This window comes from Giraffa tippelskirchi, chromosome 1 (genome assembly GCF_054371585.1).
Source record: "Giraffa tippelskirchi isolate mGirTip1 chromosome 1, T2T-mGirTip1v1.2.pri, whole genome shotgun sequence".
Taxonomy (NCBI): Eukaryota; Metazoa; Chordata; class Mammalia; order Artiodactyla; family Giraffidae; genus Giraffa; species Giraffa tippelskirchi.
This window is the reverse complement of record NC_137275.1, coordinates 171,387,564-171,408,327: the sequence shown is the minus strand read 5'-3', so window position 1 is coordinate 171,408,327 and position 20,764 is coordinate 171,387,564. Positions and strand designations below refer to the sequence as shown.

Sequence of the window (20,764 nt, the reverse complement as noted above, 5' to 3'; positions counted from 1 at the left end):
AAAAAGACTAAAATTAAATATATATATATAAAAATAACTCACACAAGGAAATTAACCCTAGCTTTGGCCTGCGAAAGACATTTCATAAGAAAAGAAATCTAATTTCTAATGCGTGTTTAAAATAGTTAAGGGTGTAATACAAAAGCAGGTGGAAGCACAGCACTAAAAATGAAACTCCAAATAAGGAAATACACCAGAATAAACGGATACAAAGTAAAGCATCAGTCCTTCACCATCCAACTTCACATCTCACTTAACACAAGGACAGGTCTCTTTTAGGTCTGGGATGTTACACAACGCACTTAGCTTCTTTAAAAATTCAGTAACTCAATGCGACCCACAAAACCCCAAAGCCTTAACAAGCTTGACACATTGCTGGGTCAGGCTGTAAATTGACAACACACCACCAATCTTTCGAGCGATCCTGCACAGGAGTTTTCGCTCTGTTATCAGCCGAACCCAGGCTAGCCTCCGGGACTCGAGGCGGTGAGGCCGGAAGGGGGAGCCGAGCAGCCAGCAGGGTTTGGCCGTACTCGGAGGCTGGACGCGGAAGGAGGACTGCATCTCCGGTCACAGCTCCTTGCTTTCACGTGCGACGCGGCGTGCGGCCCTCCGTGGGCTGCCCGGGCCTTCACCACAACCCACGGGGCGAAAATGACAGAGACCAGACCAAGCCCAGGTGTGTCTCGAGGCCGCCCCTCCCCCAACACAGCTGAAACCGGACCTCGAGGGGCAGAAAAGGGCGAGTCGGTGGAATTTGAACTCCAGACCCTTGGAGTCCACTGAGGGTCCCTTCGGCGGAAAAGGGTGGGGGCGGGGCTGCCTTTTCATCCAGCATCAGAGACCCCAGTCCCCTCCGAAAAAACTAACTCGCCGGTGGAGGCCCAGCAACTGCCGCCCGGCTCTACGTAACATGACCCCAACGAGGGCGGCGGCAGGTGGCAGAGAGGGGCCCGAGGCCCCAAGAAGGCAGGGCCGACTCTGTCAACGGAAGCACGGGCGGGAGGCGAGATGGAGGGACGGCGGCGGTCTCGTTACCTGCCCAGATGCCCAGACTGAGCTGGGACGTGTCCAGGTTCACCACATAGTCCCCCAAGAACCGGTTCAACACGTCCACGACCACCGACTCGAACACCATCTTCCTCAGCCGCGGTAGACGCGGCGCTCCTTCTTCCTGCGCCTGCCCTCCCGAGCCCCTCTCACGAGACTGCTCGGTTCACCGGCTCCTGGGCGGCTCCGACCGTGGTGCCACCAGCGCCGGACGCGTAGCCCAGCCACGAGCCCTGTGAGGGGCGGAGGCGGTCGCTCGCGCTACGCATGTGCGGCTCGGGATCCAGGGTTGGGCAGAGCGCGAGGCCCGAGAGAGAGCTAAGGCGGCTGCGCGGCCGCCTCTCCGGCTTGCCCTAGTCCGGCGGAGCGCAGCTCCTTTTTCTCCTCGGCCCCGCCTCCTCCCCCATCGCCAGGCAACCGGACGGGTACCTGGAGTTGCCAGACATTTCTGACCCCGCCCCCACCGGCTGTCTGGCCTCCCCACTGGCGGCGGGGACGGGGGCGGGGCGCCAGGGGGCGAGGCTGTTACTCCCGGCCTGGGACGCCCCGCCCCTAACTGAGGAGACACGCCCCCACGTGGGCTGGGAGGTCGTAAAGCCGCGGCTGATTAAAAGTGCCTTCCACATTAGTTAGGCTGGGGGCTCTCAAGTGGAGTCCCGGAGAGCTTCGCACTTATTATTACAAGTTGAGAGGTACAGGTGGAACCCGGGCGGTGCTGGCTTCCTAGGTCAGTCCATCTTGAGTGTCTGGATGCCTGTAACTGCCCCGTTCAGTCTTCCGAGCGCTTGGAGAGGTTACGCAGTTGGTGACTTAACTTCCCCGGCTGCAAATTGAGAGAGGAAAGTCAAGAGTCAATTCTGGCTTGTAATTCCATGCTCCTTTCCCTGCATCTGAGATCGCACTCTTTCCTGATCTGGTTATTTAGACGGAGCCGACTTTAATCCCTTAGAGAGTTAACCAGTCCTGACTGACACTGCGGAGCGCCCCCCAACAAACACCTGAAGACCTAAGACTCACAGCCCCGAGCCTTCACAGAATGACCTTAAATAAATAAATAAAAATTAGAGCTCTTTCAGAACCGCTCCCACAGCCGTGTTTGGTTTTATACAGAAAGAGGGCCAAAGGCCTGAGGTTGTGAATGCCAAAGACGCTGGATGTGAAGTTTGGAGAACTATAATTAATAACCCTCTAAGGATTTAAGATGTAGGGATGTAGTTTAAATTTCCTTCTGCGTGGCAAATGATGACTTTCCTGTTAATTCTTGTATCATTTTGTGCGTAGTTAACCCAATTTTTTAAGGTTTGAAGGTTTACCTTTCCAAGTAGTATGCCTGGAAAATACAGTGTAAAATCTTATTTTACTTGAGTTGATGAATTGCTTTCCTATAATTTCATATTTGAAGGGACCTTAATTAGGTCACAGTTCAATCTCTTGGGCTTTAAGATAATGAAGCTGCAATGTTAGGGATTTGTCCAAGGTGACACGACTCATTTTCTGCAGAAACAGATGGAACCTGTTACTTCTGGCTGACTCCACTCCATCATCCCACCTGCTCCTCTTGCATTTAGCTAATGACATTGGAAATCTACCTCAGAATACCTGAACAGAGAAATTAATGGAAGCTAAAATGCCTAGCAATGGCACCCCACTCCAGTACTCTTGCCTGGGAAACCCCATGGACGGAGTGGCCTGGTGGGCTGCAGCCCATGGGGTAGCAAAGAGTTGGACACCACTGAGCAACTTCACTTTCACTTTTCACTTTCATGCACTGGAGGAGGAAATGGCAACCTATTCCAGTATTCTTGCCTGGAGAACCCCAGGGACGGAGGAGCCTGGTGGGCTGCTGTCTATGGGGTCGCACAGAGTCGGACACGACTGAAGTGACTTAGCAGCAGCAGCAGCAAAATGCCTAGCAAAGGGGAAAACTTTATGTCATCAGGGATTTTGCTACTGTACTATGATAAGCCACATATACAGTAGCTACAAAATTCCACTGTTATATCTAGCACAAGTTTAAAGCACAAGAAATTCCAGAACTCAATCCAAAAGTATGCCTTAGTAGCTTACAAACACCTCACACTAGTCTTATACAGTTCATGAAAATCCTGTAGAATTGGGTGGGGTGGGGGGGTTTCTGCTAAAATTTTAAAAGTATTAGCTTTTATTTGTTAAAGAGACCAATGAAAAAAATTCTGAGACACTGTTGGAAATAAAAAAGAAGATGCATGTTGTAAGAATTCTTGTCTACTGTTAGGTCATGAACATGTTTCCTAATTATTAAAAGGTACAGTTTTCATGTTGCTTAATTCACCTTAGGAATTTTGTAAGCAAAAATAATGTCATTATGTAAAAGATAGATGTATTTATTAAACCATTAAATCAAATCTCTGTTGAACCTTGAAAAATAAGCCCAGGGATTACCAAAAAGATGCTGAAGTTTATAATTTGAAAATGTACCAGTGTAAGGTGTTTTTCCCTCCTAATTCGTTGTTTGATCAAATAAAAAAAAAAAAGCTTTTTGAGTGACCTCAAACTGCAATATCATCCAACTGTGCAATAGATTAATAACTTTGTAAGTTAGATTTGCTATGATCTTGTGTTTAGTTTACATACTACAGCTTTCTATCTCTGAAGTTTGGGTATGCCAGTGGTAATGCTGGACATTTTTTCCTTCTAATTGTAATTCTTCTGTCCACAAGTGCATGTCATTGCTGTGATGCTTGTGTTTATCATCCCCCTCTTGAGGTCAGTATTGAGGAACTAACCTAGATGTTCAGATAACAAAGCCAATGACGCGCACCACCTTCCTGAAAACTGTCTTGGAGAAACAAGTCTAGAAGACGGTGATTTTATAGGACTTTTACTGACCTGGCCTCATTAAACTTTACACTCCTATCTCAGTTAGCAGTTTAAAAATTACAAACAATCAGAAGTTATTTGGATGTGTGTGTTCCAGTCCTAAAAAAAAAAAAAGAGAAATTTGTTAGAAGGGAGACCTATGGAAAAGGTTGAGAAACTTACAAGAAACTTATTCAGGCAATGCATGTGAAAATTTAAATCAACAGTGTTTCTAAAGAGCAGTTTAAAACTATAAACTGACATATACATGTCTATATACATACATGTGCATACGACTTAGCTCAGCAATCCCACTTCTAGAGATTTACTCAAAGAAAATAATTATAAAAATTCAGAAAGCTATCCCACAAACACATTCGTTAAAGCATTATTTATAATAGCAAAAAATTAGGAACAATCTAAATGTCCATTAATAGGGAACATGGTTAAGTAAACACACACGTTACTATACAAGCTTTAAAAATGATGAAGATCTATACCAATATGGAAAGAAATCAATAATATACACTTGTGAGAAACAAGGTACAGAATAGTATATTAAGTATATAAATTATGGATGTGTTTTAAATGTTCAGAGAATATATATATATAAAGAAATCTAGATGTATGCTCACCAAATGTTAACGGTGGTTATCTAGATAATGAGACTTTGGGTAATATGTATTTTCTCTGTTCTTTTGAGTTTAAAAATACATGTTTCACAGTGAGTATGTATCTTTTCCCCAAAACAAGTAACCTGTCTAAATAAAGTAAAAAGATAACTACAAATCAAGTATAATAACATTTCTCTTACTCATACTAATTGAAATTCTCTTAGTCTAAAGCAAATCATCTTTGGAGATTTTGAACCAAAGAAAATGAGTTTTATTACATTCAGCTATTTGCTGTACACTTGGAACATTTAAAAAAAGATGCAAAATTAATTTAGTCTTCTAAACTCGTGAAGAGGGATGTGTCAGAAAGGTTATTATACTGTATATTCTTTTGGAATGCTTCAGGAAACTGCATGTGCACATGGATAAACTACTCTTTCTTCCTAAAATTAGAGCCAACTGAAGTTTGTTAGCAAGGTCTCAATCCTGGTGGAGAATTGATATAGAAACATACGTGAATTCTCAAATATTAGCCAAAAGACATGAACAGACATTTCCTGAAAAGGATATACAGGTGGCAAATAATCACGTAAAAATATTCTCAACATCATTAACCATTGGGGAAATGGCTAAACCCACAAATGAGCAATCACTACACACCATCAGAATGGCTGTAAAAAGAAAAAGTGATAACTCAAAATGCTAGTGAAGGACTTCCCTGGTGGTACAGTGGATAAGAATCAGCCTTCCAATGCAGGAGACATGGGTTTGATCCCTGGTCCGGGAAGACTCCACATGTCACAGGGCAACTAAGCTGGGATGCCACAACTACTGAACCTGCATTCCTAGAGCCTGTGGTCCACAACAGGAGAAGCCCCTGCATGGCAACAAAGAGTAGTACCCCCTCTTTGGAACTAGAGAAAGCCTGCACACAACAACAAAGACCCAGCACAGCCCAAAAAATACTTATTTTAAAAAATGCCAGTAAGTTTGTGGAGAAATTGAATCATTTATGCATCAGTGAGTGGCTTCCCTGGTCTGTGGGATCACAGAGAGTTGGACACGACCAAGCAACTTTCACACACACACACATGCATGCATCAGTGGAGGGCTTCCCAGGTGGCACTAATGGTGAAGAATCCGTCTGCCAATGCTGGAGATGCAAGAGAAGTGGATCCTATCCCTGGGTTGGGAGCAACCCTTGAAGAAGGAAATGGCAACCCACTCCAGTATTCATCACTGGATAATCCCCAAGACAAAGGAGCCTGGAGGGCTACAGTCCACGGGGTCACAAAAGATGCCGACACGACTGAGTGACTAAGCATGTAAGTACGCATGCATCAGTGGTGAGAAAGTGAGATGGTATAACCATTCTGGAAAAGTTTAGCAGTTTCTAAAAAAATAATAATAAAAAAAATACACACCATCTGAACCAGCATTTATAGTCCTGAACATTTATCCCAGAGAAAGGAAAATATGTGTTCACACAAAAACTCATACATGAATGTTCGTAGCAGCTTTATTCATAATAGGCAAAAACTGAAAATCACACAAATGTTTTCCAACCGATGAATGGTTAAATAAACTATGTTATATACCCATACCATGGAATACTACACAGCAATGAACATAACAAACTATTGATACATGCAACAATTTGGATGGATTTCTGGGGAATTAAGCTGAGTGAAAAATATGATACAAATTATAAAAATAGAGAACAAATTAGAAGTTGCCAAAGGTTAGATATGGGATGGAGAGACAGGTGTGGCTACAAATGAATAGCAGCAAGGGACCTTGTATTTTTGGAATAATTCTGCATCTTGATTGTGGTAGTGATTACATATAACTGCATAAAATAATATACACACAAATGAGTGCATATAAAACTGATGAAATCTGAATAAGCATTGGTACCATAAATGGTACCAATATATTTATTTCCTGGTTTTGATATTGCACTATAGCTATGCAAGATGTTACCATTGAGGAGCATGATGAAAGGTACATGGGACCTCCCTATAAATTTCTTTTGCAACTTTATATGAATGTATAATTAACTTGAAGCAATATTTTTAAAGTTTTTGTTAATTTGGGGTCCACTAAGGGATACATCTAAGGATCAGATGAGCCTGAATTAAGAGATTCTATACAGTGCTTTAATATTGTTATGCAAGATACTTGATAAGATATTTGTCAACTGAAAAAAAAATACACAACCTAAATAAAAGTTGAGAATTTGGTGAATATTCTGACACAGCATCTCAGGTAATGCTGAGAAATGTTTTGAAGAGGCAAGGTGGGGAGCCAGGGTATATAGGAGTTTTTGCAACAGAAGTCCATAATATCAAATGATATTCAGAATATCGAAATGTTACTGTTAATAAAAGAAAATCAAATATCTCAAGTTAAGGAATTTAGTATTTTTCTATGTATGGGAAGATGCTGGGCTCACTTAAATCATTCTTTCGATATGCACCTTAGCTGTCTGGGGTCAGTATCCTGTTTCCTCATTCTGAGCTTCCTCGGGGTGCCCCATCAGGAGGTGGCTGTAGTGGCTGACTGCTAGATGGCCTTGGCGAAGAGCAGCCCGTTTGTCTCCATTCTGAGTTCCTTCAGGGTTCACCATCTAAGTGATTGTAATGTAATGGCTTGATGGCTGTAACATCCTTTGTTTACTGATATGGCAAGCAATATTTTAGCTCACATATTTAAGAAGGAAAAGTATCTGAATGTGATGCCTTATCAGGAAGCATTAAAATATCAAAAAAATAAAAATAAAATAAAATATCAATTACTCTGCAGTCCCAGTAAAATACTAGAGAGAGATACAGTAACGATTTTTCAAGCATCTTCCTCTGGCTCTAAATATCTAAAATGACTGACGCCTTCCCAGATTAAAAGGAGTCCCAAATGCTGATGTCCATCAGTGTTTGCTGACCCCAGATTTTCACATGGCTGATTGTTTATCATTCAGATCTCTGCTCAAATGTTGTTGTTCAGTTGCTAAGTTGTGTCCAACTCTTTGAGACCCCATGGACTGCAGCAAGCCAGGATTTCCTGTCCCTCACCATATTCCGGAGTTTGCCGAAGTTCATGTCCATTGAACTGGTAATGACATCCAACCATCTCATCCTCTGCTCAAATATCTAAGACCTAATCAGGGGACTTCCCTGCCCTTTCAGTCTCGAGTAGCCATCTGTCATAGCCACTTTGTTATCTTCATGTCATTTATCACTCTCTGAAATTATCTTCTTTACAGGTTTTAAAAATTTCTGTCTCTCCCATCACCACTACTTCTAGACAGGGTGCTAATATGTCTAGTCTACTGTTTTTTTCCTCAGTACATGGGTGTTTGGCACACAGTAGGTTTTCAATACATTTTTGTTGAAAGAATGAACAAATGTTGGATAAGAAGTCACCCCCAACTTTCACGAGACTAAACATACCACCAGAGGAATAGGTTAATAAGCCGAGGCCAACTTAAGGAGAAGGTATTCGTAGGATACAAAAAACAGAGACTGTTTGTGGAGTGAAGTTGCAGCCCAGGAGAAGAGGCATCTGAACTTTGGCTGGGTGCCTGCTGCAGTGCTCTAAGAGGCATCTGTATGCATGCTCAGTAGGGTCTCTTTGTGACCCTGTGGACTGTAGCCCACCAGGCTCCGCTGTCCATGGAATTTTCCAGGCAAGAATATTGGAGTGAGCTGCCATTTCCATCTCCAGGGGATTTTCCTGACCCAGGGATGGAACTCGAGTCTCTTGTGTCTCCTGCGTTGGCAGGCAGATTGTTTACCACTGCGTCACCTGGGAAGACCATGACAGGCAGGTACAGAGAGTTACAGTGAGACAAAAAGGATGTATGTGGAAGACCAGACTCTAGACCCAGAATTAGGTTCCTGATGGCTGAGCCAAGGTGAGTCCAGAGAGGACAATCTAATTTCAAAAGAGCATCCAGAAGGATCCTTCAAAAGAAAGCGAGCTTATGTCACGTTTGTGCTCCAAAGCTGCTAATGTGCTGCCCGTATCACCATGGTAATGGCCACAGCCCTTCTGATGGCAGATAAGGCCTTCCCTTCTACCCTGCCCTTATCTAGAAGCTCTTTCCTCAGACACTTGCGTGACTCACTCCCTCCATCTTTGTTTGCTCTGTGTCATTTTCTCAGCCCTTCCTTGAAAAGCCCAGTTAACCTTGATTTCTACTTCTCCTACTCCTCAGCTCTCCTATCCCCTTACCTGCTTCACCTTCCCTCAGAGCACTTACCACTGACATGCTGTTTCTCACTTTTTTTATTTTCTGTCCACCTATCTGTCTGCGTTACATGTAGTAATATAATATATTGTAAGCTACTCAAGGAAGAAATATTATTATTATTGTTCTGCTCATTGTTCTATCCTTTGTGCCTAGAGCAAGGTAAACATTCACATATTTGTGGAAGGAAGGAAAGGCATACCTGCCCTGTATTGAATCATTGCCAGTCAGCTCCAAACTTACCCTTGGATTTGTAGCTCTAGGATGCTGAAGCACTCTGCAAACAACATTAGCAGCTGATTCCTATTTAGGTTTTGTTCAGAATAGGCACTAGAAGGGCCAGAGGAGGAAGAAGAGACTTGCTCCTTTACGTTTGTTCCCCATAAGGCTTCCTGTCTACTTCCCTTGGTTTTGATTGATTCACCAACAACCCTTCTTCACCTGACAGCAGCCCCTGAATCTGCCTTGCATTTTCCCCAACTTGCAGAATCAGTATCACCTCACCATTTCAGAGACCTCAGAACCAACCTCATTGTTCCTGCTCCTAAGGATGCTTCTCCTAACTTGGAGACACAGCCGCCTCAGAGGTCTGTGGTTCATCTTGAGGGCTCCTCTCCTTAGTTTCCATGTCTGTCCATTTGCTTACTCAGTGTGTGTGTGTGTGTGTGTGTGTGTGTGTGTGAAGTCACTTCAGTCTTATCTGACTCTTTGCAACCCCATGGCCTGTAGCCCGCCAGGCTTCTCTGTCTATGGGATTCTCCAGGCAAGAATACTGGAGTGGGTTGCTGTGCCCTCCTCCAGGGGATCTTCCTGACCCAGGGATCAAACCCACCACTCTTATGTCTCCTACATTGGCAGGCATGTTCTTTACCATTAGCTCCACCTGGGAAGTCCTTGCTTACTCAGTCCTTGGGGTTATATCCACTTCCTGCAATCACTACCTCCAAAATCCTTTAGAACTCTCTTTTCACTCTTTCATTACTTAACGGTCTTATGCCTAATGAACAGTTCTGTATATATCTCTTTTGTGGAGAGCTGAGTCAGTACCTGCAGTTGAGTCTGTGCCCAGAGAGATGTTTGGCTGAGAGAGAGAAGCAGTGTCATCAAAGGAAGTACAGACAAATCATGAGTGAGGAAAGAAGCCAGACTCAGAGCCAGAGACCGGATTAAGTATCAGGACTGGCAGCAAACTGCCCATCTATAAATAAGTAATGAGTCCAAGGATCAAGAACAGGTCAGGCAGTAAAGTGTGAGGAGCCAAGATGGAGACTGCTGAAGATAGCCTTCCCAGTTGATGTGCCGGGGTCTGCTCTAAATGGTCCTGTGAACAGGGGCCGCATGAGCGCACACGACACCACTCCCCTCCTTCTCCATTCAGGGCAGCCTCTCCATTCCAGAACCTTAGACAGGAATCAAAAGATCCCTCAGATGTGAAATCTCTGGGCCTCTGGACTTTTGTGTATTGACCACTATCTCGATTTCCTGCTTTTATTCTTTATCCTCCATCTGGGAACCACTGACTGCACTGGAGGCTCTGTGGCCCTGTGTGTGCTTCTGTGAAACCCTTTCCCAGAGCCTAAAACACCTCAATGTGCTGTTCTAAAGCCAGTCCCCAGCCTCCTCTAGCCAACCTATCTGTTAATGCAAGTCATCTGAAACATACAGATAGGAAGCACTGACCAGGATGGAGTGGGGTGGAACAGTCCAGAGTTAGAGAGCACCCAGGTGGTCATGTTGAGACTGAGGCAACTGTGGATCTCAACTAGGTTATGGCAGTTTATACAAATAGAAAAGCATAGAGGAACTGGAGAATTTATGAGCCTTGGAAACATTAATGATAGTGGGTAATTAAAATAATAAGATTTTGTCATTCGTAATAGCTGAAATATAAAAACAAGGCCTTGGTTTTATGGGAGATGATAAAGAGTTCAGTATTTGCTTAATTCCATGAGATTTGAAATCTAGGGGTAAATATTCAGGACATGGTGCAATTTGTCTGAGAACAGTTAGAAATTAAGAAATAAAGTCCCACTGCGAGACCACCTGACCTGCCTCTTGAGAAACCTGTATGCAGGTCAGGAAGCAACAGTTAGAACTGGACATGGAACAACAGACTGGTTCCAAATAGGAAAAGGAGTACGTCAAGGCTGTATATTGTCACCCTGCTTATTTAACTTATATGCAGAGTACATCATGAGAAACACTGGGCTGGAGGAAGCACAAGCTGGAATCAAGATTGCCGGGAGAAATATCAATAACCTCAGATAGGCAGATGACATCACCCTTATGGCAGAAAGTGAAGAAGAACTAAAGAGCCTCTTGATGAAGGTGAAAGAGGAGAGTGAAAAAGTTGGCTTAAAGCTCAACATTCAGAAAATTAAGATCATGGCATCTGGTCCCATCACTTCATGGCAAATAGATGGGAAGACAGCGGAAACAGTGACAGACGTTACTTTCTTAAGCCTCCAAATCATTGCAGATGGTGATTGCAGTGAAATTAAAAGACGCTTGCTCCTTGGAAGAAAAGTTATGACCAATCTAGACAGCATATTAAAAAGCAGAGACATTACTTTGCCAACAAAGGTCCGTCTAGTCAAAGTTATGGTTTTTCCAGTAGTCATGTATGGATATGAGAGTTGGACTATAAAGAAAGCTGAGCGCCGAAGAATTGATGCTTTTGAACTGTGGTGTTGGAGAAGACTCTTGAGAGTCCCTTGGACTGCAAGGAGATCCAACCAGTCCATCCTAAAGGAGATCAGTCCTGAGTGTTCATTGTAAGGACTGATGTTGAAGCTGAAACTCCAATACTTTGGCCACCTGATGCGAAGAGCTGACTAATTTGAAAAGACCCTGATGCTGGGAAAGATTGAAGGCAGGAGGAGAGGGGGACAATAAAGGATGAGATGGTTGGACGGCATCACTGACTCAATGGACATGAGTTTGGGTAAACTCCAGGATTTGGTGATGGACAGGGAGGCCTGGCGTGCTGCAATTCATGGGGTCGCAAAGAATCGGACGCGACTGAGCGACTAAACTGAACTGAGAGTCCAGGACAAGAGATGAGCTCCCTACACAAAAGCAATGCAGTTCATGGGGTTGCAAAGAGTCGGACATGACTGAACGACCGAACAGAACTGAACTGAATGTATAAATGACACTTAGGAGTAAAGGAATATAAAGAAAGAAGAGCAGACCAAGGATAGAACAGTGAGGAAGCATTCTCATTTAGGGACAAGCCAAATATACATGAGAGAGGAAGCCTAGGATAGGAACCAGAGAGCCTGGAGTAGGATGACACAGAAATCCAAGAAGGATTTATACCAAGAGGAAATGGTCAACAATATAAAAAATGTAGAACTGTCAAGAAAGATAAAAACTGACAAATCTCAACAAAATTTAGCTGTTGGTGAGTACTTGTAAGGTCTTTTGATTTACCTACTAATAGAGTAGATTTTCGTAGAAGGCAATGGCACCCCACTCCAGTACTCTTGCCTGGAAAATCCCATAGATGGAGGAGCTGGTAGGCTGCAGTCCATGGGGTCGCTAAGAGTCGGACACAACTGAACGACTTCACTTTCACTTTTCCTTTTCATGCACTGGAGAAGGAAATGGCAACCCACTGCAGTGTTCTTGCCTGGAGAATCCCAGGGGCGGGGGAGCCTGGTGGGCTGCCATCTATGGGGTCGCACAGAGTCGGACATGACTGAAACGACCTAGCGGCAGCAGCAGCAGCAGAATAGATTTTAAAAACAAGAGTTACTACCAAATCCAGACCTTATATTTGCCAGTAGTATGCTTTTATTTAGAAAATTAATTTCATGTCAACACCTAACAACTACTTAAAAATACACAGCTTCCATATCTAAAGATTCTTTATTAATGAGGGTTCATTAACTCAATGAGTATCCACATTATTTTTGTATTTTTTCAGTATTTTAATGTTTCCTTTCTGGTATATGCTTTTATCACCCTAGTATAACATAATTCCTGGTAAGAATCTTAACTGATCCATAAATAAACTGAATAGTCATCTCCACATATCTTATTTTTTGGCTGTTTTAATCACAGTTTGTCTCTGCATACTTTATTTAAAACTTCTTGCCTGGAAATATGGTAACCTATAAATAGACATTTAAGAAGCTATATATAAACCTGCTTTCTAAGTTTTTGTACTTGTATAAATCTTGATAAGATATGTTATTACTAAAAGCAAAGGTATGTATGTGGGGCTATGGGAAAACTAACCCCTTGCCTCCTAGTCTACATACACATGCACACACACATATATGATATAGAAGTTATAGTATGCTGCAGTATTTTCATAAGTAATATTGTCTGTGTCATGTAGAGATAGCTTATGTACTTCATATGTATACAATTCAATTTTATATTATATTACATGTATAATTCACTCATAGTATCACAGATGGAGGATAGATTTTTTAATAACAAAAAAAGTCTATTGGCAAATTTGAGCCTCATGTATATCAGTAGTATGTTTTTATTAAATTGTATAAACTCAGCAATTGCTTATTAAATAAAACCTGATATTGCCTAAAATTTCCATGTTCACATTTTATAAAATCTTATTTTCTAAAGAGCACAACATAATATTCCCAGAATCCCTTCCTTGAAAATAATAATGGTATTTTTCTACTGCTAACAAAAGTAGTCTTCATCAATTAGTTATCACAATTATATTGTTCATAGATTATATACTATGCTTTTTATATCCAAGAAAATTCTGAGTCAGATGCACTAGTTTGGTTTTGTTAACATTAAATTAGCTGAGTCAGGCATCAGCTACTAATTCAAACTTCATCAATTTTCCTTTAACGAAATTAAAAGATCACCATCTAGTGGAATTTTTGACATAAAATTTTTCCAAACTGAGCTTCAAATTGAAGTAATCAATATTTTAATCAAAAATTTTAAAATGATAGTGATTATAAATTAATTTTTATATATTTTCTAAAATAAATCCTAAAAATATTTTCAAGTAAACTTCAAATTAGAAAATAAAAATCAGTATTCATTTATGATATTTTTTTAAATAACTTTATTTATTTCTGGTTGCACTGGATCTTTGTTGCCTTGCAAGGGCTTTTTCTAGTTGTGGTGAGTGGGGGCTACTCTCTACTTGTGGTGCTCAGGCTTCTCATTGTTGTGGCTTCTCTTGTTGCAGAGCTCAGGCTCTGCAGTGTAGGCTCAGTAGTTGTGGCACCCAGTCTAGTTGCTCCAAGGCATGTGGAATCTTCCTGGACCAGAAATCGAACCTGTGTCCCCTGCGTTGGCAGGCAGGTTCTCTTCCACTGTGCTACCAGGGAAGTCCCAATTTATGATATTTTTAAGCACATAGTTTAACAGCTGAATTGGTTTTTCTTTCATTTGAATGTTAACTATGACTTTCTAAAATTTTTCTTACTTTTTATATAGAGTCATATTTTTAAAGAAGAAACATAATTGCTTGCAATTTTATGCTATTGAATATAAATTTGTCTTTATTTTTTCCCCATTATTTTTTGTTAATGGAACAAGTCCTAAACCAGGAAGATTTAACTCTACTCACTGACTAGTATTTTAATTTCAAACATTTGAACTGGTCTTAAGGAGGTTCAAAAAATTTAGGTATAGGATTCTAATTTATTTTTTAGTGGCTATGTCCACTACAACTATTTGACTTTTTCCCTAGTTGCATAAAAACCATATATATGTTTGGTATGAAAAGACAAACATGGTAGATGGCCAACAGATATATGAAAACTGCTCAGCATCACTAATCATCAGGAAAATGCAAATCAAAACCCCAATGAGATATCCACTCACACTGTGAGAACGGTTATTAGCTAAAAGACAACAAATAAGTAAGTGTCAATAAGGACTGGAGAAAAGGGAACCCTTGAGCACTGTTTGTAGAAATGTTAACTGGTGCCGATACTATGGAAAAGAGCGTGGGGATTTCTCAAAAAATTAAAAAAAGAACTACTATATGATCCAGCAATTCCAGTTCAGAGTATTTTTCCAAAGAAAACAAAAACACTAATTTGAAAAGATGAATGTATATATACATTGCAGAATTATTTATGATAGCCAAGATATGAAAGCAGCCAAAGTGCTCACTGATAGATGAATGGATAAAAAAGATATATATATAGTCCAAGGTGTATATATATATGCATATATGCATATATATGGTATATATATATGTATATGTATGTGTGTATATATATATATATATATATATATATATATATATATATATTCAGTGGAATACTACTAAGCCCTAAAAGACAATGAAATCTTGTCATTTGCACAACAAAGATGGACATACAGGGTATTATACTAACTGAAATAAATCATAAAGAGAAGGACAAATCCTGTACAACCTCACTTATGTGTGGAATCCCAAAAATAAAACAAATGAACAAACACAATAAAACAGAAACAAAGTCATAGATACAGAGAACAGGTAGTTGCCAGAGAGGACAGTGAGTGGCGGGGGAGAATAAGTGAAATAAGTGAGGGAAATTAAGAGGTAGAAATTTTCAGCTTTGAAATAAATTTTAACTCTTAAAAACTTTAATTGCTAGTGACAACCACAAAGCAAGAAATTATGAATTATTTGTCATATCAGCATTTCCTGATCAGCAAACTTAGGAATAGTCTATAGTCACTAGAAACATACACTTTCTCCTAGGATTATTTCTTTCTTCAATACAGTATAAGACATGTGTCTAATAAACCCAGGGGCTTCCTTGGTGGCTCAGACGGTAAAGAATCTGTCAGCAATCCAGGAGACCTGGATTTGATCCCTGGGTTAGGAAGATTCCCTGGAAAAGGGAATGGCTACCCACTCTAGTATTCTTGCCTGGAAAATTCCATGGATAGAGAAATCTGGTGGACTACAGCCCTCAGGGTTGCAAAGAATCGGACACAACTGAGCAACTAAGTGCACAAGTTAGATTTAAGCTACCAAAAAAAACAAACTATCTTAGACTGACATACCCAAAACATAACTATTCCCAAAGAGTTCATCCGAAAACCCCTACCTCACTTACCTCTAAATTATAAATTATGAAAATATCATCATACCAGTTAATTTTTCCTTTTGACAGATTCTACAACATATATAACATGAATTTATTAACCTTCAGTAAACCTAGGAACAATAAAAGTAAGACATGTCTGTGATGATTAAACCAACAAACTTAAGCTACATTTGATAACAAATATTAATTTAATACTGAATACTTCCTAGACCACATGAATCTGAAATTCATTCTGGCTAGTTTCCTTTATATTTAGAAATGCTTAATTTGTAAGAACTTCAAGTCGATTAAATAGAACTCTTCTATAATTTAATTTTGATAATACAGTTCTAAGATATAGATAGACATACCATATGCCTAATATACACACAGATATAAAAGCAGACACAATTAGAGATCTCATAGCTTCACTTTAAAACTTGATTATGAATCAGGTATTACAATATTATCTTTGTTCAGCTGCTCAGTCATGTCCAGCTCTTTGCAAACCCATGGACTGCAGCACACCAGGCTTTCCTGTCCTTCACTATTCCCAGAGTTTGTTCAAACTCACGTTCATTGAATCAGTGATGCCATCCAACCATCTCGTCCTCTGTTGTCCCCTTCTCCTCCTGATTTCAGTATTTCCCAACATCAGGGTCATTTTCCCATGTGTCGCCTCTTTGCATCAAGTGGCTAAAGTATCGGAGCTTTAGCCTCAGCATCAGTCTTTCCAATGAATATTCAGGGTTGATTTCCTTTAGGATTGACTGGTTTGATCTCCTTGCTCTTCAAGGGACTCTCAAGAGTTTTCTCCAGCATCACAATTCAAAGGCATCAGTTCTTCAGCACTCAGCTTTTTTTTACTGTCCAACTCTCACATCCATACATGACTACTGGAAAAACCATAGCTTTGACTCTATGGGCCTTTGTCAGCAAAGTGATGTCTCTGCTTTTTAATACTTTGTCTAGGTTTGTCATAGCTTTCCTTCCAAGTGGGCTCCGCTAGTGGCTCAGCTGGTAAAGAATCCACCTGCAATGCGGGAGATGTGGGTTTGATCCCTGGCTTGGGAAGATCTCCTGGAGAAGGGAATGGTTACCCACTCCAGTATTCTGGCCTAGAGAATTCTATGGACTGTATAGTGCATGGGATCACAAAGTGTCAGACATGACTAAGTGACTTCCAGTTCACTTCCTTCCAAGCAGCAAGCATTTTTTAATTTCATGGCTGTAGTCACTGTCTGCAGTGATTTTGGAGCCTCAAACAATAAAATCTGTCAGTGCTTTCACTTTTCTCCCTTCTATTTGTGACGGGACCAGAAGCCATGATTTTAGTTTCTTTTTTAATGTTGAGCTTTAAGTTACTTTCTCACTCTCCTCCTTCACCTCCATCAAGAGTCTCTTTAGTTCCTCTTCACTTTCTGCCATTAGTGTGGTATCATCTGCGTATCTGAGGTTGTTGATATTTCTCCCATCTATCTTGATTCCAGCTCGTGATTCGTTCAGCCTGGCATTTCGTGTGACGTATTCTGTTAAGTAAGCACGGTGATATATAGCTTTAATCTACTCCTTTCCCAATTTGGAAGTAGTCAGTTGTCCCATGTCCAGTTCTAACTGTTGCTTCTTGACCTGCATACAGGTTTCTCAGGAGACAAGTAAGGTGGTCTTCCCATCTCTCTAAGAATTTTCCAGTTTGCTGTGATCCACAGAGTCAAAGCCTCTAGCATAGTTAATTAAGCAGAAGTAGATGTCACACTGTTCATGAGGTTCTCACAGCATGAATACTGGAGTGGGTTGCCATTCCCTCCTCCAGTGGACCACGTTTTGTCAGACCTCTTCACTATGACCCATCCATCTTGGGTGGTCCTGCACAGCATGGTTCATAGCTTCGCTGAGTTCATAAGCACCTTCACCATGACAATGCTGTGATCATCAATTTTATATATATATATATATATATATATACACACACACACACACATAAATAAAGCAGACTTGTTTGGGGCTTTTTATTGTTGGGGACCAACAGAGAATCCCTTGGCTCATCCAAACTTAGCTAATGTATCAAACTTTAATTTTAATCATATTTATATCTATATTACTTATCCCATTTCTTAATAACCAGCTAAAGATTTCTTATCCTTTTGGGATGAGTCTCTTTAAAATTTCCACCTTTTTGGGAAGAAGTTTCTAGACTTTCTCCTCAGTTTTTTCTTATTTCCCTGTTAATTGACCTAATAAGCATTAATTAATCTAATGTTTTTATTAGACCTCTTTAAGTGGAGCTGAGACAAATCAGGCTTCCTAAACTGGTTTATTTTGTTTGTTTTAGTTCTTAGATCAGTCATATATATATATAAAATTTATCCACCTTCTAATTTGCCTTTTCATAGGTACCAATAAAATGGCTGTTGATAATGAGAACTCTCTAAAAGTTTACCAATTTAGAACTCCTCCAATTTAAAGAATCCATCATCTGGCCATCAGTGAGTATTATCTTAATAAGGACTCAAATCAATAAGTGCAAGAGGCACTCCACAAGAGACTGCAGAAGAGGTAGCCTTCATAAGATATAGAAAGTTTACTCTCAAAAATGTCTAAGAAAGTAAAGGTCTTCTTTGTACAGGTGGGCACAATGAAAGTTAAGATGACAAAGTCCCTTGAGAATTGGCCCAGCCAGACAAAAAGGCTGCTCAGGATTCCAGTCTATTGGACTGACTGCCAAATGTACACTGTAGGCACACATTCTGGATGGCAGAGACCAAGCCTTCAAAACAGGAAAAACAGGCTAACATCAGGTAGAATATTTGTATCTCAAAGACACAGGGAGAGAAATGCAGGTTCCCCCTAGAAGGACTCTTGTTCCTTTAAGGTCAGAATTCTGAAGAGACATTTTTCAAGCTGGTTTTTTCAAGCTGTGCCTGCAAAAATGATAATAATAATTTTGGAATGTTAAAAACTCTAATTTGGCCATTTTTAGAACAACATTTTCTTTAGTTTCCAATTAAGTACTTTGGAGAATATATTCTCTACATATATAGTAAATCCTCCCAGTGCCTTTCAACTAAGAATAACCTAGGTGCTGCTTCTTGAAATTAAGTTTCAAGGAAAATGTACTCCTGTAGCAAGGAGCTTAACACCACCAAATAAAACTTAGAATCATCAGTCAATAATGGCAGATCCGAGACCCAGAAGAGACTGACCCAAATTCGTCTGAACTCTCCAAGGAGGCCTCTCTGCTGGTACCAAAGCTCCAAATTCTAATAGAGTTCAAGTGAAGGAGAGAAGCTTGTTCTGGGTTCTTTCACTGGTCACCAAAACTGTCAACTAAAGAAAACAAAAATCCACAACCTAAAAGCTAAGAGTTATGTTTTATTTGGGGACCTTATTGAGAAATGTAGCTGAGAGACAGCCTCTCAGATTGCTGTGATCCAAAAAGGTAAAAGAGGAGCCAGGATATATAGGAGTTTTTGCTGTAAAAAAAATATCAAGTGGTTACTGCTAATCACAACAAACAGACATCTCAAGTTTATGGTTTTAGTGCTTTTCAATGTGTAGGAAAATGCAAGAGTCTGGGTTCACTGAAATTATTCCTTTGATACGTATCAACTCTCTAGGGTCAGTATCCTGTTTTTCTTCATCCTGAATTCCCCTCAGGGTGCACTGTCCTGGCTGATGCAGTGACTGACAGGTTGATAGCAGGCAACAGTCTTTGTCCACATTGCTCATTTAACTTTCATACATTTCTATTGTTTTTATTTTGTTTTGTTGCTAAGTCTGTCCAACTCTTTTTCAACCCCAAGGACTATAGCTCACCAGGCGCCTCTGTCCATGGAATTTTCCAGGCAAGACTGCTGGAGTGGGTTGCCATTTCCTGCTCCAGGGGATCTTCCCAACCCAGGGACTCAACCCCCATCTCTTCTGTCTCCTGCACTGGGGAGCAGATTCTTTACCACTGTGCCACCTGGAAGGCTGATACATTTCTATATGTGTACCTAAAAAGAACCAATAAAGATAAAATATGCTGTCAGAATTGGTTATTTTAATACATCTTAAGCAATCTGAATATTTTCTTCCTCAAAAATTTCGTTCAACACCATGGAATCTGAGAAAGCAGCACCTGGTTGGTATAAGGCAACTCTATTTAACTAAGTTTATTTTCCAGTCTTACTAGAGCCCAAATATTGTAAAGGGTTAAAATATATATATACATCTGTATATACATAGCTTAATATGTGAAATTTTATAATTTCTCTCTTCAGTACTATTTAAGAAACTGGGTACTTAATCACTATGAACTCAACTATAGTTTCCTCCTCAATCTTTACATTTCTATTTTCCCAGATGACCTACTGTAAAGGTTTCTTTTCAGGATACAGAAACCACCAAACAAATCTATGCAAGCAATTAACGGGCACTGTGTGATATGTGAGGAAAGCATTGATATATTCACTTGCCTTCATTTTAAATCAATGAACTAATATGGATCTGTATACAATACCCATTTGGTGGGCAAGCTCGTCTTGCTTAAAAAACAAGCTACTTTTGTTAGCTCTTATCTCAAAACTAGTGAAAGTTACTGGTGATTTTTATCCCGAAACCAGATTCATTAGGGCAGCAGGATGGTAGAGCAGCTGAGAGCATTCCAAGAAAAGCCAGAGGGGTGCCATGCCAGTCACCACTGATGGGAAGTTAGGGACGTGTCAGTATGGCAACTTCAGGGAGGCAACACGAGGGCTCTTGCCTTGAGGAAAGACCTGTTTCTTAGTTCCTGGTTGCTTCATATCACTGGTATCTGTGTGCCCTGAATACCTGCCCCGCCCGATACAGTACAAAGAATGATCTTTGTACTATAGCTATTATCCTCTTTGCCTCAAAGGACGGAACACATTGAGTTTATTACCCTGCTTGGCTGTGCACAGCCTCCAATACTAGTCATGGTGGAAACCTGCCCAATCTTTTATCCAAGAGCACACAACGAAGGG

The 20,764-nt window shown here is 40.7% G+C and overlaps 1 protein-coding gene across 4 annotated transcripts in view; it reads right to left on the bottom strand.

Annotated features, from left to right (window-relative positions):
- The window catches only part of VPS13A (vacuolar protein sorting 13 homolog A), a 271,242-nt gene extending 269,955 nt beyond the window's left edge, over window positions 1–1,287 (bottom strand). For all 4 annotated transcript variants that reach the window (XM_081505891.1, XM_081505901.1, XM_081505918.1 and 1 more), the window contains exon 1: window positions 1,039–1,287. In XM_081505891.1, coding sequence (XP_081362017.1) covers window positions 1,039–1,138 — 100 coding nt within the window. In that variant the 5' untranslated portion in view covers window positions 1,139–1,287. The remainder of the gene's footprint in view (window positions 1–1,038) is intronic.
- Between the last annotated feature and the right edge of the window lie 19,477 nt (window positions 1,288–20,764).